This window comes from Anabrus simplex, chromosome 2 (assembly GCF_040414725.1).
Source record: "Anabrus simplex isolate iqAnaSimp1 chromosome 2, ASM4041472v1, whole genome shotgun sequence".
In the NCBI taxonomy this organism is placed as follows: Eukaryota; Metazoa; Arthropoda; class Insecta; order Orthoptera; family Tettigoniidae; genus Anabrus; species Anabrus simplex.
In genome coordinates this window covers 292171803-292198539 of record NC_090266.1, presented here as the reverse complement: position 1 = coordinate 292198539, position 26737 = coordinate 292171803, and the positions used below count along the sequence as shown (strand labels likewise).

At 38.7% G+C, this 26737-nt stretch overlaps 1 protein-coding gene across 1 annotated transcript in view; it reads left to right on the top strand.

Annotated features, from left to right (window-relative positions):
- The window catches only part of PIP4K (phosphatidylinositol 5-phosphate 4-kinase), a 291327-nt gene that overhangs the window by 130201 nt on the left and 134389 nt on the right, over window positions 1-26737 (top strand). Inside the window, exons 3-5 of the mRNA XM_067139040.2 lie at window positions 10159-10269; window positions 10484-10622; window positions 25487-25617. Coding sequence (XP_066995141.1) covers window positions 10159-10269; window positions 10484-10622; window positions 25487-25617 — 381 coding nt within the window. The remainder of the gene's footprint in view (window positions 1-10158; window positions 10270-10483; window positions 10623-25486; window positions 25618-26737) is intronic.

Genomic DNA, 26737 nt, shown 5'->3' with positions numbered 1-26737 from the left:
TGTAAACATTGAAAAGGAGAGGAGACAAACTGCAGCCTTGCCTCACTCTTTTCTGGATTGTTGCCTCTTTTCCAAAGCCTATTCTTGTCACTGCAGACTGATATTTGCATAGATTGTAGATAATTCTCCTTTCTTGGTATCTGATCCTGATCACCTTCAGAATCTCAAACAGCTTGGTCCAGTCATCATTATCGAATGCCTTTTCTACATCTATGAAAGCCATGTATGTGGGCTTGTCTTTCTTAATTCGGTCCTCTAAGATCAGACGTAAAGTCAGGATTGCTTCACGTGTTCCCACATTTCTTCTGAAGCCAAATTGATCTCCTCTCAACTCAATTTCAACTTATCTTTCCATACGTGTTAAAAATTTTCAGGCGTGATATACTGAACTAATGGTGGGGTAGTTTTCATGCTTGTCAGCACCAGCTTTCTTGGAAATAGGTACAAGAACATTCTGCTGAAAATTGGATGGCACTTGTCCTCTATCATCCATCTTGCACACAAAACGGAATAACCTCTCCATGCTGGTTTCTCCTAAGACGGTCAGTAATTCTGAGGGTATGTCATCAATTTCTGGTGCCTTGTTCCTACTTAGGTCTCCCAAAGCTCTGTCGAATTCAGACCTCCAAATTGGGTCTCCCATCTCATCAGCATCAACAGCCTCTTCTTGTTCCAGAACCCTATCATCTACTTCTTTACCTTCATACAGCTGTTGGATATGTTCCTGTCATTTTTCTAACTTGTCTTCTTTCCCTAGAAGTGGTTTTCCTTTGTCCAAAGGTTTCCTTGATTTTCCCGTATGCAGCATCTACCTTTCCTACGACCATACAACCTTCAACATCCTTGCACTTCTCTTTTAGCCATTCGTCCTTAACTGTCCTGTACTTTCTATCTACTTCATTCTTTATTTGCCTGTATTCTTTTCTGCCGTCCTCATTTTTTTTTGCATTCTTGTACTTTCGTTGTTCATCAATCAGGTATAGTATCTCTTGAGTTATCCACTGTTTCTTAGTTGATCTGTCCATTCTTCCTCTACTGTGTTTCCTTTAGCCTTTTCATGTAGTCATTGTGTTACATGTTCCTTGAAACAATCCCTCACACTCTTTTCTTTCAACTTGTCTAGATCCCATCTCCTTGTATTCCTTCCTTTCTTCAATTGCAGATGGTATTTCATGACCAACAGGTTGTGGTCAGAGTCCACATCTGCTCCTGGGAAAGTCTTGCAATCCAACACCTGGTTTCTGAATCTCTGCCCAATCATAACGAAGTCTATTAGATACCTTTTATGTCTCCAGGTCTCGTCCATGCATACAGCCGTCATTTGTGGTGTTTGAACCAAGTGTTAGCAAGGACTAAATTATGATCGGTGCAGAATTCAACCAGCTGGCTTCCTCTTTCATTCCTTTGCCCCAGTCCGAATTCTCCTACTATGCTACCTTCTATTCCTTGGCCTACCACTGCATTCCAGTCTCCCATCACAATTAGATTTTCGTCGCCTTTTACATATTGTATTAAATCTTCTATTGCTTCATATATTCTTTTGAATTCTTCATTATCCGCTGAACTAGTAGGCATATAGACCTGCACCATTGTGGTGGGCATTGGCTTAGTGTCTGCCTTGACAACAATAATCCTTTCACTATGCTGGTCGTAGTATCTTACCCGCTGCTCTGTTTTCTTATTCATTATTAAACCAACTCCTGCATTTCCCCTGTTTGATTTTTTGTTCATAATTCTGTAGTCGCCTGACCAAAAATCCTGCTCTTCCTGCCAACGTACTTCACTTATACCAACTACATCTAACTTTTAGTCTATCCAACTCCCTTTTCAGATTCTCTAACCTACCACGATGATTCACACTTCTAACATTCCACACTGCGACTCGCAGAATGTCGGTATCCATCTTCCCGATGCTTGCCCCCTCTCATGTAGTCCCCATCCAGAGATCGGAATGGGGTACTATTTTACCTCTGGAATATTTTACCTGGGAGGAGCCAACATCAGCACATCATTCATACAGACAGAGTTGCATGTCCTTAGGAGTTATTTACGGCTGTAGTTTCCCGTTGCTTTCTGCCGGGTAGCAGTGTCTACATGGCTAAGCCATGTTAAGTAATATTACAAGACTATATCAATCATGCAGACTGCTGCCCTTGAAACTTCCGAAAGGCTGGTACCCCCCTTTCGATGAACCATTCGTTAGTTTGGTCTCTCGACAGATACCCATCTGATATGGTTGCACCTACGGCTCGGCTATCTGCTTCATTGGGTCACGCAAGCCTCCGCACTGTGGCAAGATCATGTGATTTCCAGGGGAGGGATTTTAAGTATATACTTTCAGAAATAATTTTATGCATAGGCTAATAATTAGTCTTTAAGATATCTTATATGGCTGAAGAAAGTTCCTTTATGTCACACGAACACAGATATGTTGGTATATGTTCATTTTATTTGTAGACTTTAGAAAATGCTTTTGGTTATGTAGACTGGACTAAGATTTTCAAAATTCTTAAAAGGATTGGAATTACATACTGGGAACGAAGAGTTATTTATAATCTTCTCAAATCAGGCAACAAATTTGTTTCATCTTACTGACCAATTTCTATTCTCCCCAAACTATCCTTTATCTTTGAAAAAATTATACACCAGCGTCTCCTCGCATTCACTTTGCCGTATATCTCAACCAAGCAGCATGGTTTTCTACCAGGTGGCTCTTGTCTAACAAACCTGGCCACTCTGCATAGCTTTGCATCACATGCCATTGCAGCTAAATCTCAGCTGGATACCTGCTATGTAGACATTTCGAAAGCTTTTAGACCATACTCTGTTGCTCCATAAACTCTCCAACGATTTAATATACATGGCAGTCTTCTGGCCCTTCTTGCTGGCTTCCTACATAACCATTGGCAGAGAGTGGTAATATCAGGCACTTCATCCTCATGGTTACCAGTCACCTCCGGTGTCCCACAAAGCAGTACTCTTGGCCTCTTGCTGTTTTCTTTGTTTATGGACGATCTGCCGTCCAAACTCAATGGAACAGCGAATACCCTACTCTTTGCTGATGACTGCAAGATATTTAGGGAGATCAGGAATCCAGCAGATGCAGCCCTGCTACAGTCCTCACTTAATGCCCTCTCGAACTGGTGCCGTACTTGGAAACTTATCCCCAATCCACAAAAATGCAGTCACATGACCATAACACAACGTGAATCTCCTCTTCCGACATATTACCTACTCGACACGCCCATCACTGTAGTTACGCAACAGCGTGTCCTAGGTGTAATATTCGATACAAAATTACAATTTAAGACCCACATGCAAACATATACAACCAAGGCTATGAAATTACTAGGCATTCTCTACCGCTTCACAGAAATTTCTGACCCCATTGCTCTTCATCACTTCTTCCTCACGACCATTCAACCTCTCTTAAACTACTGCTCTCCGATTTGAACAACTCCCTTCCCCTCCTACACTAAGCAATTAGACAGAGCAGTGTCCTTTTTTGCTGCAATTGTAAAGAACAGAAACCCCAAGCTCAGAAATCTGTCTACGCAGCAGCTATTAATGGCAATTAATATGTCAGTGCTGCACATCAGGCGACAGGTAGCTGACCTGAATTTCCTCCACGGGATCTTAAGTGGGCATTACTGCTCGGAACATCTTGTCTCACTCTTCTCTCTCCGTGTTCCTTCCCGCTCCACCAGAACCAAAGACCTTCTCCACATTCCCCACACTCAGCACTCAATACTTCAACAATCTTTCCTAATCCGCCTCCCAACATTCTTTAACAATATTAATAGGAGACAAGAGCTTGATATAGCATCAAATAAAAGCATATTCGAGGGGGGTGTAAAAAGTCTCTTAAAGATAAGTTGATGTGAAAGGATTATATCATCGTCTTGACCCACAACAACTTGGCTATGAACATGGACATTCTCGTGGTTTTCGATTTGGACAGTTGTTATTAGTAGGCTGTGTACCTGATCTTGTTATATTTTGTTGTGTTTGTTATATTTTATTATGAAAGTTTACGTTTGTTAAATAGTCTGTTGATTGTGCAAGTGAAATTTGCTCAGTGTAGCTGTATCTTGTGCTTCGTGAATAAATAAAAAATAAAAAATAAAAATTGAGCAAGTTGGCTGTGCAGTTAGGGGTGAACAGCTGTGATTTTGCATTCGGCAGATAGTAGATTAAAACTCCACTGTCAGCAGGCCTGAAGATGCTTTTTTCCATGGTTTCCCATTTCCACACCAGGCAAATGCTGGGACTGTACCTTAATTAAAGCCACAACTGCTTCCTACTCCTAGCCCTTTTCTATCCCATCATCACCATGAGACTTATCTGTGTCGGTGCGATGTTGAGCAAAATGTAAAATAATCTGTACAAAAAACAAATATGGTTCATGTTTGTGGATTACTGTAGTCACATCCTAGTTCTTGAACCATGGGCAACGGCTGAGTGGCCTAGTAAGTGGTCCTGTGAGTCAGGATACTAGTTGCTATGGAATGGGAGTGGGCATCTCGGACATATTCTGAGTCGTGGCCCTCCTTGTGCTCAGGCGGCTAGGACTATACAATTCACCAGTGGTCCATAACCCATTAGAGGAGAGATCCTCACTTGGACTATGTGCAAGTAGGGTAGCATCCTGCTTCATGAATTTACCGAGCTCAGAACACTTTATGCAAGCCTCGGTCCTATGGGAGCATCGGAGTCCCACTCCCATTTGACAGGCGAGGGACTCCCTGGAAACAACTTGGCGAACGAAATGGAATTCGATGGGGAGCTTTCAATATTAATGGGGCTTATGGAAGAAAGAAAGTAGAACTGGCTGAGTCAGCAAAGAGGATGCATTTGGATGTGCTAGGAGTAAGTGATATTCGGGTAAGGGGAGATAACGAGGAAGAGATAGGAGATTATAAAATGTACTTGACGGGTGTTAGAAATGGAAGGGCAGAGTCTGGGGTAGGGCTCTTTATCAGGAATACCATTGCACGCAACATAGTTTGTTAGGCACGTAAATGAGCGAATGATGTGGGTAGATTTGTCAGTTGCAGGAATTAGGACTAGAATTGTGTCCGTGTATTCACCATGTGAGGGTGCAGATGAGGATGAAGTGGACAAGTTTTATGAAGCATTGAGTGTCATCGTGGTCAGGGTCAACAGAAAGGATAGAATAGTGCTAATGGGTGATTTCAATGCGAGAGTTGGGAATAGAACTGAAGGATACGAAAGGGTGATTGGTAAATGTGGGGAAGATATGGAAGCTAATGGGAATGGGAAGCGTTTGCTGGACTTCTGTGCTAGTATGGGTTTAGCTGTTACGAATACATTCTTCAAGCATAAGGCTATTCACCGCTACACATGGGAGGCTAGGGGTACCAGATCCATAATAGACTATATCTTAACAGACTTTGAATTCAGGAAATCCGTTAGGAATGTACGAGTTTTCCGCGGATTTTTCGATGATACAGACCACTATCTGATCTGTAGTGAACTAAGTATCTCTAGGCCTACGGTGGAGAAAGTGAAATCTGTCTGCAAACGAATAAGGGTAGAAAATCTCCAGGACGAGGAAATTAGACAGAAGTACATGGATATGATTAGTGAGAAGTTTCAAACAGTAGACAGTAAGGAGGTTCAGGATATAGAAAGTGAGTGGGTGGCGTACAGGGATGCTGTAGTAGAAACAGCAAGGGAATGCCTAGGAACAACTGTGTGTAGAGATGGGAAAAGGCGAACATCATGGTGGAATGATGAAGTGAGAGCAGCTTGTAAACGTAAAAAGAAGGCTTATCAGAAATGGCTCCAAACAAGGGCCGAGGCAGACAGGGATTTGTACGTAGATGAAAGAAAGAGAGCGAAACAAATAGTTGTTGAATCCAAAAAGAAGTCATGGGAAGATTTTGGTAACAACCTGGAAAGGCTAGGTCAAGCAGCAGGGAAACCTTTCTGGACAGTAATAAAGAATCTTAGGAAGGGAGGGAAAAAGGAAATGAACAGTGTTTTGAGTAATTCAGGTGAACTCATAATAGATCCCAGGGAATCTATGAAGAGGTGAAGGAATATTTTGAACATCTTCTCAACGTAAAAGGAAATCTTCCTTGTTGTGTTGCGAATAGCCAAGCTCATGGGGAGGAGGAAAATTATGTTGGTGAAATTACGCCTGAGGAAGTGGAAAGGATGGTAAATAAACTCCATTGTCATAAAGCAGCAGGAATAGATGAAATTAGACCTGAAATGGTGAAGTATAGTGGGAAGGCAGGGATGAAATGGCTTCATAGAGTAGTAAAAGTAGCGTGGGGTGTTGGTAAGGTACCTTCAGATTGGACAAAAGCAGTAATTGCACCTATCTATAAGCAGGGGAACAGGAAGGATTGCAACAACTATCGAGGTATCACATTGATTAGTATACCAGGCAAAGTATTCACTGGCATCTTGGAAGGGAGGGTGCGATCAGTCGTTGAGAGGAAGTTTGATGAAACCCAGTGTGGTTTCAGACCACAGAGAGGCTGTCAGGATCAGATTTTCAGTATGCGTCAGTTAATTTAAAAATGCAACGAGAGGAATAGGCAGTTGTGTTTATGTTTCGTAGATCTAGAGAAAGCATACGACAGGGTACCGAGGGAGAAGATGTTCGCTATACTAGGGGACTATGGAATTAAAGGTAGATTATTAAAATCAATCAAAGGTATTTATGTTGACAATTCTGCTTTAGTGAGAATTGATGGTATTCTTGGTTCAGGGTACTTACAGGGGTTAGACAAGGCTGTAATCTTTCACCTTTGCTGTTCGTAATTTACATGGATCATCTGCTGAAAGGTATAAAATGGCAGGGAGGGATTCAGTTAGGTGGAAATGTAGTAAATAGTTTGGCCTATGCTGACGACTTGGTCTTAATGGCAGATTGTGCCGAAAGCCTGCAGTGTAATATCTTGGAACTTGAAAATAGGTGCAATGACTATGGTATGAAAATTAGCCTCTCGAAGACTAAATTGTTGTCCGTAGGTAAGAAATTCAACAGAATTGAATGTCTGATTAGTGATACAAAGCTAGAACAGGTCGATAATTTCAAGTATTTAGGTTGTGTTTTTTCCCAGGATGGTAATATAGTAAATGAGATTGAATCAAGGTGTCATAAAGCTAATGCAGTGAGCTCGCAGTTGCGATCAACAGTATTCTGTAAGAAGGAAGTCAGCTCCCAGAGGAAACTGTCGTTACATCGATCTGTTTTCAGACCAACTTTGCTTTACGGGAGCGAAAGCTGGGTGGACTCGGGATTCTTATTCATAAGTTAGAAGTAAGAGACATGAAAGTAGCAAGAATGATTGCTGGGACAAACAGGTGGGAACAATGGCAGGATGGTACTCGGAATGAGGAGATAAAGGCTAATTTAGGAATGAACTCGATGGATGAAGCTGTACGCATAAACTGGCTTCGGTGGTGGGGTTATGTGAGGCGAATGGAGGAGGATAGGTTACCTAGGAGAATAATGGACTCTGCTATGGAGGGTAAGAGGAGTAGAGGTAGATCAAGACGATGATGGTTAGACTCTGTTTCTAACGATTTAAAGGTAAGAGGTATAGAACTAAATGAGGCCACAATACTAGTTGCAAATTGAGGATTGTGGCGACGTTTAGTAAATTCACAGAGGCTTGCAGACTGAACGCTGAAAGGCATAACAGTCTATAATTGTAATGTATGTATGTAAAAAACAAATTGCAGTAAGCAGTGATAAAGTGTTGAGGAATATGAAAGGGAAGGAACAATCCACCAGGGAGTGGGCCAGGAGTGTATGTCTCCCATACTTTCTATTAAAATAATGTATATAGGGCAGGCAATGGAGGAAATCAATGAGGACCAGTCGAGTTGGGCGCGTGGCTGTGAGCTTGCATCCGGGAGATAGTGGGTTCGAATCCCACTGTTGACAGCCCTGAAGATGGTTTTCTGTGGTTTCCCATTTTCACACCAGGCAAATGCTGGGGCTGTACCTTAATTGAGGTCACGGCCGCTTCCTTCCAACTCCTAGGCCTTTCCTATCCTATCATCGCCATAAGACCTATCTCTGTCGGTGCGACATAAAAGCCACTAGAAAAAAAATCAATAAGGATTGTAGAAAATTAGTCACTCTTCAGTAAGAGGCTATTAAACTCTTGGATCTGCTGATGATTATAAAGTAATGCTATCCAGGTCAGCAGGAGATTTGGAAGAGATGTTTAATGGATACAGTTTTGAAAACTCAATACAAACTTAAAATGTACAAATTCAAAACAAATGTGATGGAATACAGTAGAGCAAGGTCAGGTGCAGCTTTTAATGTAAGACTAGGAAATGAAATCATAGAGGAATATTGCTACCTAGGAAGTAAAATAACCAATGATGGAAGAAGCATGCAGGACATAAAATATACGTTGATATTAACAAAGAAAACCCTTCATGATAAAGAATTTTACTCACTACAAACATAGGTATACATGTCAGATGATCATTTCTGAAAGTGTTTGTCTGCAACATTGCACTATATTGATGTAAAGCATGGACTGTAACTGCTGCAGGAAGAGAGTAAATAGAGGCCTTCCCAGTATGGTGCTATAGAATAATACTTTAAGTGGGGAATGGGTCGAGCCAATCATGAACAAAGAGTAATATTGAACTGAGGTCTGCATGAGAAAACGATATGGCAATATTTAACTCGCAGGAGAGATTGGTTAGTTGGTCATGTTCTGGGACATCCAGGGCGTTTCATTTTGCTTTTTAGGGAGGTGTATGGGGTAAATAATGGAGGCAGGAAATTTCATTTTGCTTTTGAGGGAGGTGTATGGGGTAAATAATGGAGGGAGAGACCAAACAAACATTATGATAAACAGGTCAGGATGAATGTGGGATGTGGTAGTTACGTTGCAATGAAGAAATTGTTGTGGTATAGGGTGGTATGGGTGCTGCATCAAACCAGGCCAACCGGACGATACTTTAACGTTCACGATATCTCCTCAGGAGGCTGGGGAGCGACATACATGGTCATTGTCATCTTTGCACAGTAGCTCAGGAACTTAAAGCCGAATGATTTAGAAGTGATAATATCCTGAACTCAGTTTGAACAGTAGTTGTATAGTGATATTGTTTAGTAAGTTGTCCAAGAAGCTGCCAATATTAATATTAACTTTATTTTGGGAAATTGAACCGGGTTGCCCGGTTTGAAATTGACAAGGAGGGACACTTTTTCCAGCATATGTATATTTAAGTTTACTCTTAAATAATAATGTTAGAAGTACACACAAGGTTGACAGTAAAACTCAAAACCTTTAGATGAATTAAAAACTAATATGAATCTCAAAAGTTACCACCAATACAATTAGTTGCAGTTCTCCATATATGAAACATTAATATTGATCTGGCCTATTGTCTTTCAACATATATGTTTTAGGAGTATATGCATATATTGAGCAGTGGGCATTGCATTTTCAACAAGTATTTTCCATTCTCAGAATTGAAAATATTGTGAACTCTTAATCACTTTTCAGTGTATCATCACTGGAATTCGAAGGACTGTCAGTTTCACTATAACTTCGTTTGAACATTTTACTTTGACATAAAAATTCTAGTGCCTTACTGAAAAGTAGTCTTTAACTACAGAAGGGTGACTTCTGTTCGAAAGTCGTGCCATGAAACTTCATAATCAGTAATATAATATGTTCATTGTTTGAAGGTTCAACTGTTCTCTGCAGAGTGCTACGATGCCTAAAATTTCCAACACTAATTGTTGCATAAATTAATTTATGATAAAATGAACTTTTGTAATTGTGAAAATGTTACATCATGGAGTATGATAGAGATATCGAGTTATGTTATTTTTTAAGATAATGATAAATGTCTGGCAACCCTGCATTAGAGAGCTGCCAAGGGACTAGTTTAGCCTATATTGTATGAGTTTCCCTTAAAAAATATCCTATTCACTTCTCTTTTTTTAAGGACGTTCCTTGTTATTTTGGTTTCTCCTGAGTTACTTTGTATTTTAGTGTCGAATATTTATCCATATTGATACATCGGCTATTTAAAAAAAATCCTCTACCTTATGTTACTTGTTCATTATTATAACCATACATAACCATATGTTTCTTCATTTGTCACTGGAGTAACATTATTCTTGTAATATTTCAGAGAGAACATGCCTAGTCATTTCAAAGTGAAAGAATATTGCCCCTTGGTGTTCCGCAATTTACGGGAGAGGTTTGGTATAGATGATCTGGACTTCAAAGAATCCATGACAAGGTATGTAATTTTTAAAAGTGCTTGGAGAGATTTTACAAAATGTTGTTAAGTTTCTACTGAATACTTTCAGTTCATTAATCAGAATATTTTTTAAACCATTATTTCATATAAATATTGTGTACTGTACCTTTCATTCAGAGTGCTCTGTTTTCATTCATGTTCTATGTATGCTTTGAAATGCGATAATGTTCACATTTTTCTTTTTTCTTTGTAGGTCTCAACCTGTCCTCATTGACTCACCAGGAAAAAGTGGAGCTAAGTTTTACCAGTCATATGATAAGCTGTTCATCATTAAGGCTTTAACTAGTGAAGAAGTGGAAAGGATGCATTCATTCCTGAAGCACTACCATCCTGTAAGTTATGTCTTGTAGTCGTTAGCATAGTGTGATTATCTTGTACGGTAAACAGCCTTGCAATGAGAGAGCATTGGATGATTAGACTCGTATCCTTATCTACACATTATTCCGTACCATGGTCAGATTTAACTTTCAGTTTAGAACTATTTTCTTTTCGTTTGGAAAGTCTTCGTGAGTACACTGTTGCACTGCCTCTAACTTATAAATATGCAGCAATTTTGTGTGGCTTGTGTTGTAGAGATGTATGTTCTGTGGATAACAGTCCTGTACTTGCTGCAGCTGCCACTCTAGACCGGATGATGGCTGGAGATTCCATCCCAGCTGCTCCTATACATGTTCTCTCACAGTACTGGGGACGCAGCCTATGAAGGAAGTGTATCAGCAGCTTGAAGGCAGTCCTAAAAAAGCTGGACACGGGGTGGTCTGGCATTATCTTGATAAAACATAGATCTTTGGAGTCACCCCATGAAGGGAAGCATTTGAGGTCACAAAATATCCTGAATGTTCACTTGTGCAGTTATGATTCCTCTCAGCATCACTAGAGGACTCCTGGAAGTTTAGGAGATAACTCTATACACCATCATAGATCAAGTTCTGGCGGTGTGCCACTGAGCAACGAAGGCCAGAAGTGCGCACTCATCAGTGCGCTTCTGTACTCTGATACGGTGATCATCAGCACCTAGAGAAAAGATTTGACTCATCACTGAAGACAACCCATCACCATTCTTCCGTTGTTCATGCTTCCCATTTGCAACAAAACTCCAGACAATGTCCCATTGTTAGAATGTCTGTGGCAGACAATGTAAGAGATGTCATAAATGTTCTGCAAGGCACCTAAAAATGCTGCTGGTTGACTCAGGTCTCTAGCGATGCTGCTGCATGTTGTTTTATGGTGGACAGCAACACCATTGGTTGCATTCATGCCTGTCCTCTTGTCTGGTGGTCTTTGTGGGTTGCTCAGGACCTTCCTGGCATGTTGTAGAATGTTCCTGACTCGTTTACTTACTTGAAAACATACTAATCTGCATTTAAATTGAATACACAATCTTCGGACCTTGCACTCACACTTAGTTCTTACCTGCTTACTTACACGTACGTTATTTGAAGGGCGCCAGCTACCACTCAGTGCAGCAATAATAGAATGAGAATCTTGACTACCTCTAGAGTGTGGGGTAATAAGCTTACTTTTGACAACATACCATATAAGTTTTGGGAAAAGGAGATTGGCGTCCAGTTTCCCCATTAAATTTGAGGTTATCTAATTCTGTCATTGAAATAATACTATGAATTAATTTGATAGAACAAAATATATTCTTTAAAATGTATAGAAAAAATAGTCTTGTTGCTATAAAACAGATGAGAATATGAAATTATGACATTGCAACTGAAAGAAACTAGGCATGAAATTGAATTCTTCTTGACCGGACATTTAACAATTATACACGAAATATATCCCTCACTGGTTCACTTGACTGTACCTTCAACACTTTGAGTGTAATTATGACGTATTCCTTTAATCTGGTGTTTACTGTAGATGTGTCACGCCTAATTTGGTGGTGTATCCATGTGACTGCTTCATCTCCATATCATATGACTCCTTGGTAAGTCTGTACTGTATGACTTCATTGCAAATGTATCCTTCTATGACTCCATGGTAAGCCTTTCCGTCCATATCTTCAACTAAGTGACTGACCAACTATGGCCTCACTCTCTCAGTGACCAAAGACTAATGGCTCACTGAGTCTTCTCCATCTCGTTCACTTTCCGACCAACTGTTGCCTCTGGTTCCAATTAAATAATGACTGACGCTACAAGATACACCCAGCTTTTAGGGACGTTGGTTGACACACCTACGTAATCTCCAGAAATAACTATGATCTACTTCTACCTCGCGACAAATGTTACACCCTGTGGCAAAATCGCCCGCAGTCTGTGAGTTGTTCATACTGCTGTCAAATGTATCCTTGAGGCATGCTGGCTACTCAATAAGCACACTGATAACAGTGCACATGTCTGTCTGTTAGGTCATCAGCCCAGAGGCTGGTTGGATCCTCAAATAGCACTACCAAAGGTTATGCAGTTATAAGGAAACCGCAAAAACCAATGGCAGCACCAAAATGAGGCGTACTAGGCAAGACGAGGAGTGAGGTAGTTTGCCATTGCTTTCCTCACTGGGTCAAAGTGCTATTGCAGCACGACTGACCCTATGAGCAACACCTTTCATAACACTCAGATGCACTAGTCGTGCTCTGAATGCCATTACTCAGTACCACCCATACCCCAGCAGCTTCCATATTGTCACAGCCATGGATGAGACTGGGACTTCGGTGAAAGCTACACTTTACTCTGGCCTGTGCCAAAAGATGGATACAAAAGTACTGTATCCATCAAGAAATGGCAGCAGGCAAAAACAGTGCACATACCATAGTCCTATGATCATTCTTGTTAGGGCACAGATGATATCCTCTGGTGATGATTCTGCTAGACCACCTGCAGCCAAACATTTTCACTACTATTTTCCTTGGTGGTACTGCATACCAGCTTTTGTCTCTTTAGGATTATTTTTCTGTGTGTTTTAAATCCCAAATTCCTGTTCATTTACATAACTCAGCTGATTTTGTTCATCTGACTTTTAAAATACATGATTTGTGGTCAGAATATTGGCTCATGTGGAGCCCTGTAATGAACTTCAGTAATATGACTGAAGATGTTTTATTATTAAGCATATGGAATTTACATAATGGACAAGTATATACAATATTATACAAAAGAAAACCTGCAGAGGATACATGGTACTAAGTAGGGAACAATTATACATCGATATCGAAATTATTTATCCACTGCACTAGGGATACTGAGACATCAGCAAAGTCTTTCCAGTCTCCACCATAAGCACGCAGAGGACATTCATCCATTATATGATGCATGGTTTGGACCAATGCACCACAATCACACGCGGGATATTTCCTGAAGCCCCACTGGTGAAGGGAGAATTCAGATCTTCCACAATTAGTGTGAAACCTGTTTAGTGATGACCACGTTCTTCTTGGTAAACTGAAACCAGCTGGGGTGTGATTTGGATTAAAGAGGCTTGGCCACTCCGGAGCTGTACGAAACCATTGCTCTTTCCATTCCTCTTTTAAATTGAAACCAGCATCCATTAGATTCTTAGCTGTTTTCATTGGTGGTTTACGGGATTTCAGCCTTTGTCTCCAGAGATCTGCAACATCCCTGTGGATGTTGCTCACGTCCGCAGGATTTACCTCCATATTGCCCTGCACATGTTCCCCCGGTGGTGCTAAGTGAGTAACAACACATCGGTGGCCAAACTATCAACAGTCGTTGATCTCCTGGCCAAATGGACTCGGAGAGAACTGAACAGGTTAGCTATGGTGTCACTAAACTATTATGTCGGTCTGATTCATGTTATAAATCCGTTTTGTTCCTCACCATCTTGTTACGTTGTCTGTTATTTGTTCAAAGTTAACTCTTTCCGGTCTAACTGCGAGCATAGGTCGCAGCGGCCGAAATTACACTCAGCCCGTAGTAAGGTTTGACAATTCACTAAAAATCGAGAATGAGCTATGCATGCATTCTGGTGGTTATATCATGTTTCTTCATGTATTAGTTGTGAGAGTATTTAAGCAGATGGCAGTATTGTATGTTTAAGTCAGAGATTTTACGATATTTTCGATCAACATGCACCAGTAGATGTTGTCACTCAGTGATCTCTAAGGCTTGGATTCTCGTGGCAAACATGTGCTTGACGAAAGTGATATTTTTTATATTTTATGATATATTATAAATTTATGGGAAAATGAACATATTATTGACATATGAATTCGAAACAACTTCTTACATTTCATTATGATTGGAGTTCGTTTTACGGCGTAGCGCATGTTACCGCATTTCATATTTGCGTGAATACGTAAGATTGTGTACATATTAGTAAAGTTGTCTGTTTAGAAGACTGTATTTTCTCTTTCTCACAAGGAAACATCGGCAATGGGTTAGTCGCCGATCGCGATGAAGCTTGGAAAACACATTGAGGTACACATAAAAATGATGTCTGCATCAATTTTGGGTGCCAACATTCATTAGAGCGTTAACTATGGGGCCTAAAAGTTGCAACATTTCAAATTCCGTGCGATCAGCAATGAAAACCTGCTGGCCGATGCTAAGCTGGCACACTGCGTACTTGGAGACACGCCTCTGCACCTCCTCCTGCAGAGGCTCCTTGGAAACAATTTGGCGAACGAAATGGAATTCAATGGGGAGCTATCAATATTAATGGGGCTTATGGAATAAAGAAGGTAGAACTGGCTGAGTCAGCAGAGAGGATGCATCTGGATGTGCTAGGAGTAAGTGATATTCGGGTAAGGGGAGATAACGAGGAAGAGATAGGAGATTATAAAGTATACTTGACGGGTGTTAGAAAGGGAAGGGCGGAGTCTGGGGTAGGGCTGTTTATCAGGAATACCATTGCACGCAACATAGTTTCTGTTAGGCATGTAAATCAGCGAATGATATGGGTAGATTTGTCAGTTGGAGGAATTAGGACAAGAATTGTGTCTGTGTATTCACCAAGTGAGGGTGCAGATGAGGATGAAGTTGACAAGTTTTATGAAACATTGAGTGACATCGTGGTCATGGTCAACAGCAAGGATAGAATAGTGCTAATGGGTGATTTCAATGCGAGAATTGGGAATAGAAATGAAGGATACGAAAGGGCGATTGGTAAATATGGGGAAGATATAGAAGCTAATGGGAATGGGAAGCGTTTGCTGGACTTCTGTACTAGTATGGGTTTAGCTGTTACGAATACATTCTTCAAGCATAAGGCTATTCACCACTACGCATGGGGGGCTAGGGGTACCAGATCCGTAATAGACTATATCTTAACAGACTTTGAATTCAGGAAATCTGTTAGGAATGTACAAGTTTTCCGGGGATTTTTCGATCATACAGACCACTATCTGATCTGTAGTGAATTAAGTATCTCTAGGCCTAGGGTAGAGAAAGTGAAATCTGTCTGCAAACGAATAAGGGTAGAAAATCTCCAGGACAAGGAAATTAGACAGAAGTACATGGATATGATTAGTGAGAAGTTTTGAACAGTGGACAGTAAGCAGGTTCAGAATATAGAAAGAGAATGGGTAGCATACAGGGATGCTGTAGTAGAAACAGCAAGGGAATGCCTAGGAACGACTGTGTGTAAAGATGGGAAAAGGCGAACATCTTGGTGGAATGATGAAGTGAGGGCAGCTTGTAAACGTGAAAAGAAGGCTTATCAGAAATGGCTCCAAACAAGGGCCGAGGCAGACATGGATTTGTACGTAGATGAAAGAAACAGAGCGAAACAAATAGTTGAGTTGTATGCACGAACAAACGTCTGTTACATTCCCTATATATTGAGAAAAACGGCAACAAAAATGTTGACCAGGGGACTTGGCTATGCGAGAGAATATAACATAGACTTTTGTTCCGTAAACCAACAGGTTATAAGTGCACGCGCTCACTCATTCTTTCATAATGTATGCATGCAGAGGAGAATAGTGTTATTTTAATGTTTTAGCCTAATTACAATAATTTGGTGCGTACATCTTTCCACTCACTAGGGTCACGTTTCCTTTTCCTGCATCTGTTTTTCGTCAACTTGTGTGTACCGCTTGGGGACTACAGTATATTATATTACGATCACTACTATCGTCTGATTACACGATTATGGTTTCGATGAGTAACTAAATAAACTCGGTAATATAAGACTGAACAAACCAGAACAATCTCCGGACTAGAATGTGTTCATTACATTGCATTCTATTCGTGATATTGTCAAGCGCTCGCGCGGGAAACGCTGTAACATAGACTTTTGTTCCATTATTTTTCAAGTGCGTTTCTCTTCACAATTTCCGGAATATTATAGCCGTCAGTTGAGATATACTCAAACTACCTGCAAATAAATATCCAGGACACATCATAGATGTTTGTTCCATGAATATCTCAAATGCCACAAAAATGTTACATAGACGTTTGTTCGCGCATACGACTCAGTTGTTGAATCCAAAAAGAAGTCGTGGGAATATTTTGGTAATAACCTGGAAAGGCTAGGTCAAGCAGCTGGGAAACCTTTCTGGACAGTAATAAAGAATCTTAGGAAGGGAGGGGAAAAAGGAAATGAACAGTGTTTTGAGTAATTCAGGTGAACTCATAATAGACCCCAGGGAATCACTGGAGAGGTGGAGGGAATATTTTGAACAGCTTCTCAATGTAAAAGGAAATCTTCCTGGTGGTGTTGCAAACAGCCTAGCTCATGGGGAGGAGGAAAATGGTGTTGGTGAAATTATGCTAGAGGAAGTGGAAAGGATGGTAAATGAACTCCATTGTCGTAAAGCAGCAGGAATAGATGAAATTAGACCTGAAATGGTCAAGTATAGTGGGAAGGCAGGGATGAAACGGCTTCATAGAGTAGTAAGATTAGCATGGAGTGTTGGTACCTTCAGATTGGACAAACGCAGTAATTGCACCTATCTATAAGCAAGGGAACAGGAAGGATTGCAGCAACTATCGAGGTATCTCATTGATTAGTGAACTACCAGGCAAGGTATTCACTGGCATCTTGGAAGGGAGGGTGCAATCAGGGAACAATGGCAGAAGGGTACTCGGAATGAGGAGAGGAAGCCTAATTTAGGAATGAACTCGATGGATGAAGCTGTGCGCATAAACCGGTTTTGGTGGTGGGGTCATGTGAGGCGAATGGAGGAGGATAGGTTACCTAGGAGAATATGGACTCTGTTTTGGAGGGTAAGAGAAGTAGAGGTAGACCAAGACGACAATGATTAGACTCGGTTTCTAGCGATTTAAAGATAAGAGGTGTAAAACTAAATGAGGCCACAACACTAGTTGTAAATCGAGGATTGTGGCGACGTTTAGTAAATTCACAGAGGCTTGCAGACTGAACGTTGAAAGGCATAACAGTCTATAATGTTAATGTATGTATTTATGTATGTTCGAAATCGGGAATACCAGGTAATTACGCATTGTCACAGCAAAAGTGGTGTGAGGAAGGAGAAGAGACGTACTTCCCTCATCCTCTCCCTTTCCTGGTATTCATTATGCTTGTGCATTTCTTTCACTAATGAAGGTTCTGCTATTTACAGAGGTTAAATGAGTGGGTTGAGAAAATAAGCTTTCGAATGCCTGAAAACAATGAGGAGATGAAGGCTAATTTAATTTGTGCAACCTTTTTTGTCTTTGATGTATGGAAATTCATTATGTGGTTTTTAAAATGTGTAAATCACAGGGAAAAAAATGCTTAATGATCAAAAAAGGCTTTAAATCTTAAAATAGAGAACGGAAGCCAAACTAAGCAAAGAAGGCTAAATAAAAATTTTTTCTACACTTCCTAAATGCACGAAAACATATTTATCTCTATATCCAGTCAGATAAAAAAGGCATTTTGCCTAACTTCCGGGCTCTAGTAATAACATTTGTTCACTTTAAGAAGGCATATGATTGTATACATAGACCTTCAATGTTAAAAATTTTTACGGAATTGTGGACTCCATCCTAAATTAAACTGATAGATCTTACTTTAACTAATACCATATCAAAAGTAAAGTTTAGAGAAAGAGTTTTCTGAGCCATTTTTGATTAAAACAGGTTTAAGATAAGGAGACTGTTCATCACCGTTACTATTTAATTGTGCGTTAGAATTTATAATAAGGGAATGGTACGTCAACCGAAAAAACATGAAAGTTGGAAGCTCCAAACAAAATTTAAACTGTTTAGGATTTGCTGATGACCTTGCTCTATTGTCTAACAATATTCAGGGAACTCAACACCAAATTAAATCTCTCCAGGAAATAGCACAAAAAATAGGTCTCACAATATCCTTTGAAAAAACTGAGATCATGTTTACACATCCTCCACTGTTAAATAAAATAACAATTGATGGCCAAGAAATCAAAATTGTTTATAAATTTAAGTATTTAGGTGAAATCATAACTTATTATCTTAATGAGAAGCCAGCCTGGCATAACAGAATAAATAAATAAATAAATAAATAAATGAATTAAAGAAAGCAAATTATACTACCAAGACTACATACAATAAAAAAGCATCGATAGCAGCAAAATTAAGACATTATAAAACAGTCACACAGCCAGAAATAACTTATGCTAGTGAAACCATTTTTAAAACTACTAATAGAGCTGAAACAGACAAAATACTTCAAACAGAAAGAATAATAATTAGAACACACATAAATAAACAGTATCAAGTTAATGGACAATGGAGAATAGCATCAAATAAAACTGTTGGCTTGAAATTGAACCAGTATTGAGCATTATTTGGAAGAAAAGTATATCATTCTTAGGACATCTTATCAGAACACCAGAATTAGCAAAAGAATAATTGAAAAATTATGAAATAGCAAGACCAAGATTAAATCGATCACGGAAATTAAAGAGGATATTGAAGAACTACAAATAACAATAGACGGTCTCAAAAACAAAACAGAAAAAATAAGATACTTCAAGACACACACACACACCAGGCTACAGACCAAGGTCAATTAAAGGTCTAATGGGAGGGTATTTTCAACAGAACAAAGGAAGGCAGCATCTCTCAGAATGAAAAAAATACTGAGCTGATAGGAAATCAAGAAATTCTTTGCATAATTAACTAGTGGTCCAATATAGGCCATGAAATGTAACATAAATAAAAAGGAATGAGACAAAGTATTTTTTGTTGTTTACATACTTCATGTAAAAACACACTCTTAAAGCATGTGTAAGTACCTAATCTATATATATAAAGTAGCTTGTCCTGACTGACTGACTGATTCATCATCGCCGAGCCAAAACTACTGGACATAATGAAATGACATTTTGCAGATATATTCATATAAAGATGTAGGTGCTCGCTAAGAGAGGATTTTTGGATATTCCGCCGCTAAGGGGGTGAAAAGGGGGGTGAAATTTTAAAATGAGTGTGTCTATATCTCAAAACTTTAAAAGTTTACAGATGTGAAAATTGGTATTTAGAATCTCCTTTAAAAATAAGGAAATACGTATTTTTTTGTTTTCAGAAAATCTCAATAGGAGGGGTGAAAAAGGGTGAAAAATGGGTTGAATGCCTTTAATCAGGATACCGGTACTTATATCTCAGAAACTGAAGATATTACAGACCTCAAAATTGGTACATTTGATCTCTTTCAAAAATAAACGCATATTTTTTTGTTTTTATAAAATCCAATTAATGCGAGGGTGAAAAGGGGGGTGAATTTTTAAAATGAGTGCATCTATATCTCAAAAGTTTTAAAGTTTAGAGATGTAAAAATTGGTATTTAGAATCTTCATTAATAATAAAGGAACACGTATTTTTTTGTTTTCGGAAAATCCCAAGAAGAGGGGAGAAAAGGGGTGAAAAATGGGTAGAATGCCTTTAAAGAGAATACTTATATCTTAGAAACTGAAGATATTACAGACCTGAAAATTGTTGTTTGGGACCTCCTTTAAAAATAAAGAAACGCGTATTTTTTTTGTTTTTAGAAAATCCAATTAATGGTGGGGGGTAAAAGGGGGATGATTTTTTAATATGAGTGTATCTATACCTCAAAACTTTTAAAGTTTATAGATGTAAACATTGGTATTTAGAATGTCCTTTAAAAATAAAGAAACAGGTATTTTTTTGTTTTTGGAAAATCCAATTAGTGGGAGGGTGAAAAGGGGGTGAATTTTTAAAATGAGTGAATCTATATCTCCAAACTTTTAAAGTTTGCAGATGTAAAAATTGGTATTTAGAATCTTCATTAAAAATAAAGAAACACGTATTTTTTTGTTTTCGGAAAATCGCAATAGGAGGAGTGAAAAGGGGTGAAAGAGCGGTTGAATGCCTTTAATGAGGCTACTTATATTTCAGAACCTGAAGATATTACAGACCTGAAAATTGGTATTTGGGATTTACTTTAAAAATAAAGAAACAGGTATTTTTTTGATTTTGGAAAATCCAAATAATGGAGCGTGAAAAGGGGGGTGAATTTTTAAAATGAGTGTGTCTACATCTTAAAACTTTAAAAGTTTACAGATGTAAAAAAATGGTATTTAGAATCTTCTTTAAAAATACAAGAACACTTATTTTTTGCTTTCTTTAAATCCCAATAGGAGGGGTGTAAATGGGTGAATAATGGGATGAATGCCTTTAATGAGGATACATATATCTCAGAAACGAAAGATATTACAGAACTGAAAATTTGTATATGGGATCTCCTTTAAAAGTAAAGAAACACGTATTTTATAGTTTTTGGAAAATCCAATTAATGGCGGTTAAACAGGAGTGACAAAATGGGGTGAATTTTTTGAAAGACTATATCTACAGAATATCTTGGAAACGTAAAATGTTACAGACGTAAAATGTGGGTGTTTGGAATCTCCTGTAAATGTAAAGAAACATAGGTGATTTGTTTTGGGAAACTCTACATAAGGGGAACTCAAAAGGGGTGAAATTTTAAAATGAGAATTTTTACAGTATATCTCAAAAAACTTAACATGTTACAGAAGTGAAAAATGGTATTTTTTATCTCTATTAAACATAAAGAAACACATATTTTTAGTTTTCGGAAATACCACTTGGGGTAAAAGTGACTGAAAATGGTGTTGAATTCTTTTAATTAGGCTACTGATATCTCAAATATGAAGATGTTATTGACGTGAAATTTGATATTTGGAATCTGCTTTAAAAGTAAAGAAACACGTATTGTCGGATAATCCAATGAAGGGGGGGGGGGTGAAAGAATTGAAAAATTAATTGAAATTCACTTGGGTAGGGGGGGGGGGGGAGTAGTGTGAAATGAAGTGCAAAAAGTAAATTATTTTTATGGGGATACTTATATCTCAAAGCTGAAGGTAATAGACGTGAACATTGGTGTTTGGAATCTCCCTTAAACATAAAGAAAACAAGCCTTCCTTTAATTTTTCTTGGGGGGGGGGGGGGGGGCAGGTGGCGGTACATAAACGTAACGGCGGTGGGGTGTAGAAGGAGGTGAGACCAATTGAGTTTACTGTTATTAATGTACTTATAAGGATCCTCTGTTGCTCAGGCGCAAGCGTGCCGGCCTCTCACAGCTGGGTTCCGTGGTTCAAATCCCGTTCACTCCATGTGTCATTCGTGCTGGACAAAACGGAGGCGGGACAGGTTTTTCTCCGGATACTCCGGTTTTCCCTGTCATCAGCCATTCCAGCAACACGTAATAATAATAATAATAATAATAATAATAATGTGCGGACCGCGCTGGAAACGGCTCCTGGACGGGTAATGACTAAGAACGCAGCCCGGCCGCGGGTTCAGTGCCGCCAAGGCACCCAATATGACACCACGCCGGATCTCCTGAAGGATTTTATCCCTATTAAAAATGATTATAGGAAAAGATGGCACAGATTTACGGACCCAAGTGACCGGGAGGAATACCTGAGTCTAACCCAGGAAGTACGAAATCGATTGCTGAATATGAAGATTGAAAAATGGGAGGAAACGTGCCGTAAAATAATAGAAAACGAGTCAGATCGGGAATTTTGGTGGATTCTCGCAGAAAACGAGTCAGATCGCGAATTTCGGAGGATTATATATCTAAAACAATAAGCATTCAATTATAAATTTCAGTATAATACCGTAGCGAAGCACGGGTATCTTGCTAGTCTATATATATATAAAATAACTTGTCATGACTGACTGACTGATTCATCATCACCGAGCCAAAACTACTGGACGTACAGAAATGAAATTTTGAAGAAACATTCATATTAACATGTAGGGGTTTGCTAAGAGAGGATTTTTGGATATACCGTTGTTAAGCGGGTGAAAATGGGGTTGAAATTTTTAAATGAGGATCTCTATATCTCAAAAACTTAAAAGTTTACAGACGTAAAAATTGGTATTTGGAATCTCCTTTAAAAATAAAGAAACACATATTTTTTTGTTTTCGGAAAATCCCAATAAGGGGGGTAAAAAAAGGGGGGAAAGCGGTTGAACACCTTTTATGAGGAGGCTTATATCTCAAAAACTGAAGATGTTACAGACATGTAAATTGAAATATGGAATCTCCTTTGAAAATAAAGAAACCCTTATTTTTGTGTTTTTGGATAATCCGATGAATAGGGGGTGAACAGGAGTGACAAACTGGGTGAATTTTTAAGAAGACTATATCTGCAAACTATCTCAGACAGGTAACATATTACAGAGTTCAAAACCGGTATTTGGAATTTCCTGCAAACGTAAAGAAACGAAAGTATTTTTTCGGATAATCCACTTAAAGGGAACTGAAAAAGGGGGTAAATTTTTAAAATTAGCGTATCTACAGTATATCTCAAAAACTTAACGTGTTGCAGACATGAAAATTGGTATTTGGAATCTCCTTTAAAAATGAGGAAACACGTATTCTTTGGTTTTCGGGAAAATCCCTTAACGGGGGATTGAAGAAATTGAAAAATTAGTTCAATTATTTGTATGAGAATGTATATATACACCAAAATATCTAAAGACGTTACAAACGTGAAACCTGGTATTTGGAATCTTCTTTTAAAATAAAGAAACACGCATTTGGTGGGGCAATCAACTTGGTGGGGAGGGGGAGATGAAAACTGAGATGAATATATCTCAAAACTGAAGATGTTACAGTCGTGATAATTGGTATTTGGAAGCTCTTTTAAAGAAACGGGAACTGTTTGTTTTTGGAAAATTCACTTGAGTGGGGAGTGTAAAAGGAATTAAAAAATTGAATTCTTTTTTCTGGAGAAACTTATATTTGAAAGCTGAAGGTTACAGACGTGGAGATTGGTATTTGGTATCTCCTTAAAAAATAAAGAAACACACATTTTTTGGGTGGGGGGAAAACCAACTTAACGGGCGGGGGTGGAGGATGAGGATACTTATATCTCAAAAACTGAAGATGTTAACAGGCATGAAATATAGTATTTGGAATTTTCTCTCAAAGTAAAGAAACACGTAATGTTTTGTCTGTGGAAATTCCACTTAAGGGGGTGAATTAATTGAAAAATTTGTTGAATACTTTATATGAGGATACTTATATCTAAGAAACGGAAGAAGTTAGGGGCATGAACATATGTATTTCGAATCTACTTTAAAAGTAAAGAAATATGTGTTCCTCTGTCTTCGGAAAATCCACTTAACTGGGGGGATTGAATTGAAAAATTAGTTGAGTTACTAGTATGAAGATACTTATGTCTCAAAAACTAAAGATGTTAAAGACATGAAAATTGGTATTTGGAATCGCCTTTAAAATTAAAGAAACACGCACTTTTGGGGAGGGGGGTTCAACTTAACGTGTAGGAAGGATGAGGGTGTGGGTGGAAAAGGAGTTGAATTACGTTTATGAGGATACTTATATCTCAAAACTGAAGATGTTACAGACGTGAAAGTTGGTATTTTGAATTTCCTTTCAAAATAAAGAAACAAATTTTTTTGTTTTCAATAGCCCACTTAAGGCGGGAGAGGGATGGAAAGAAGTGAATAAGGAGTTGAATTATTCTAATGAGTAGACATTAATCTCAAAAACTGAAGGTGTTACAGACATACAGACTTGAAAACCGATATTTGGAATCCCCTTAAAAGTAATGAAACACGTTATTTTTTGTTTTCGGAAAATCCATTTAAGGGGCTGGAAAGAATTGGAAAAGCGGGTGAATTTTTCAAATGAGTACCGGTATATCTACATCATATGTCAGAAACTTAACATGTTAGAGACAAGAAACTTGGTATCTGGAAAGTCTTTTAAAAATACAGGAACATGTACCTTTTTGTTTTCGGAGGAGGTGCTTAACGGGTAGTAAAAAGAAGTGAAAAGTATTTGAATAATTTTTATGAGGATAATTATATCTTAAGAGCTGAAGATGTTAGAGACCTGAAAATTGGTGTTTGGAATCTAATTTTAAAATAAAGAAACATGTATTTTTGTTTTCAGAAAATACACTTAAATGGGTGTGGGGGTGGAGAAAGGACTGATCAAGGGGTTGAATTCTTTTTACGGGGATGAAATGAAATGTTGTATGGCTTTTAGTGCCGGGAGTATCCGAGGACGAGTTCAGCTCGCCAGATGCTGGTCTTTTGAGTAGACGTCTGAAGGCGACCTGCGCGTCGTGATGAGGGTGAAATGATGATGAAGATGACACACACACCCAGCCCCTGTGCCCGCGAAATTAACCAATTATGCTTGAAATTCCCGACCATGCCGGGAATCGAACCCGCGACCCCTGTGACCAAAGGCAAGCATGCTAACCATTTAGTGATGGAGCCGGACTTTACAAGGATACTTATGTATATCTCAAAAACTGAATATGCTACAGCTGTGGGAATAGGTATTTGGAATCTCCTTTAAAAATAAAGCAACATGTATTTATTTTTTCGACTTGAGAGAAGATTGTTTCTCATTTGTACAATTCTATGTCGCATGGTCGTCTTAGCCCCAAATGGTAATACCACAAACATGGTTAAAATAGAATTTCTGAGGTAAACGAAACTCATTTTTTGGGTGAGTGTTTATACTTTAGGAATTTTCAGATAATGTCTTAGTACAATGCCGAGGAACAATTACTTTGATCAAATTACGAAATCCACGCGAGCGAAGCCGTGGGTAATTGCTAGTAGGTTATAATGGAAGTTGTGGTTTTTTTAACAGCTGTTATTCTTTTTTTGTATTTTATTTGTGTATGTCAACTCCCAACTTACCTAACAAATTATGTAAGTATAGTAATGAATTATATAAGTATAATACCATATTCATTTTTGTGTCTCAATTTTTTTCATGTTAAGTTATATCTTTAGAATGTGTTAAATCTTTTTTGTTACAGTACATTGTAGAGCGCCATGGGAAAACACTGCTTCCACAGTATTTGGGCATGTATCGGCTCACAGTGGATAGTGTGGAACATTACCTTGTTGCAATGAGGAACGTATTCAGTAATCACCTACAAATTCATAGGTAAGGTTAAAAATTGAATTTTTGTAATCACTTGTGATAATGCTGTTTTACTCTAATGATTTGTGACCTGCTGTAATAATCAGAATCTCCTATCTTTAGAAGATACTCTTAAGAAAGGCATAAAAATGAAATGCTTTGCATATAATGTCCGTTTGATTGATACACCTCCTGATCGTAAGTATACGGTCATTCTTCTGTTAATACAAATAATGAAATTCATTTTCAGGTTCTGTATTGACTATAATGTTCAGAAGTATCTATTTATCCACCTATTAACTACTTTTATAACCTGAATACAATAATCTCTTTAGATTATTTAACATGGATACTGGTACATGTTTCAACTCTTTAGAGCTATCATCAGCCACTAAATCATCACAATTGTTTAAGACATAACATACAGTAGAACCTTGATGCATCGTTCCCGGATCTGTCGTTTTCCCGTATCCATCGTTCAATTTATTCAGTTCCAAAAATGTTCCCACATAAACCAATGTTTAATTTCCCCGCATCTATCGTTCCTCGAACTACCGTATCTCATCGATCGCCAAAAAATAATTTGTCCTCGGCCACAATTTTCCCACAGGGATTGATCATACATAAGAAAAATATATGCAAAGGTTTTTTTAATTTAAAGAGACAGCTGAATACTCTTAGCATATAATAGCGGCTACCTGTTACGTGAGAATGTTCGAGCGATTACGAGTTGCTAGTCTTGAGCTAGGATCTCGTAGGCTGGAGTGGTGTGCGCAGGTTATTCACGCGCACCCTCACTACGAGCCTCCTGGTGCCAGCGCTTCTCCTCGACCCACTAACCGGCCTCTAGAAGTATTCTTATTTACAAGAATTAAAATGGAGGCACAGTAAAAGTCAAATTTGTCAGCATCGCTTAGCCAGCTGTGACATTGTCCGATGTGCGCCATGTTGAATTTCTAATCTTTGTGACATGTGACATCGGCCGAGCTGCGCAGTATGGGATCTTTAACCTACCGTTCTCGAAGGGTCTGCGGAATCTTTACCAAAATGAAGGTTATCGCCGTAATATCCACGTATATTATTCATTTGCAATAAGAGAACTTACCTTGAAGGTTTTCCAATTACTATGAGATGTAAGGAAAAG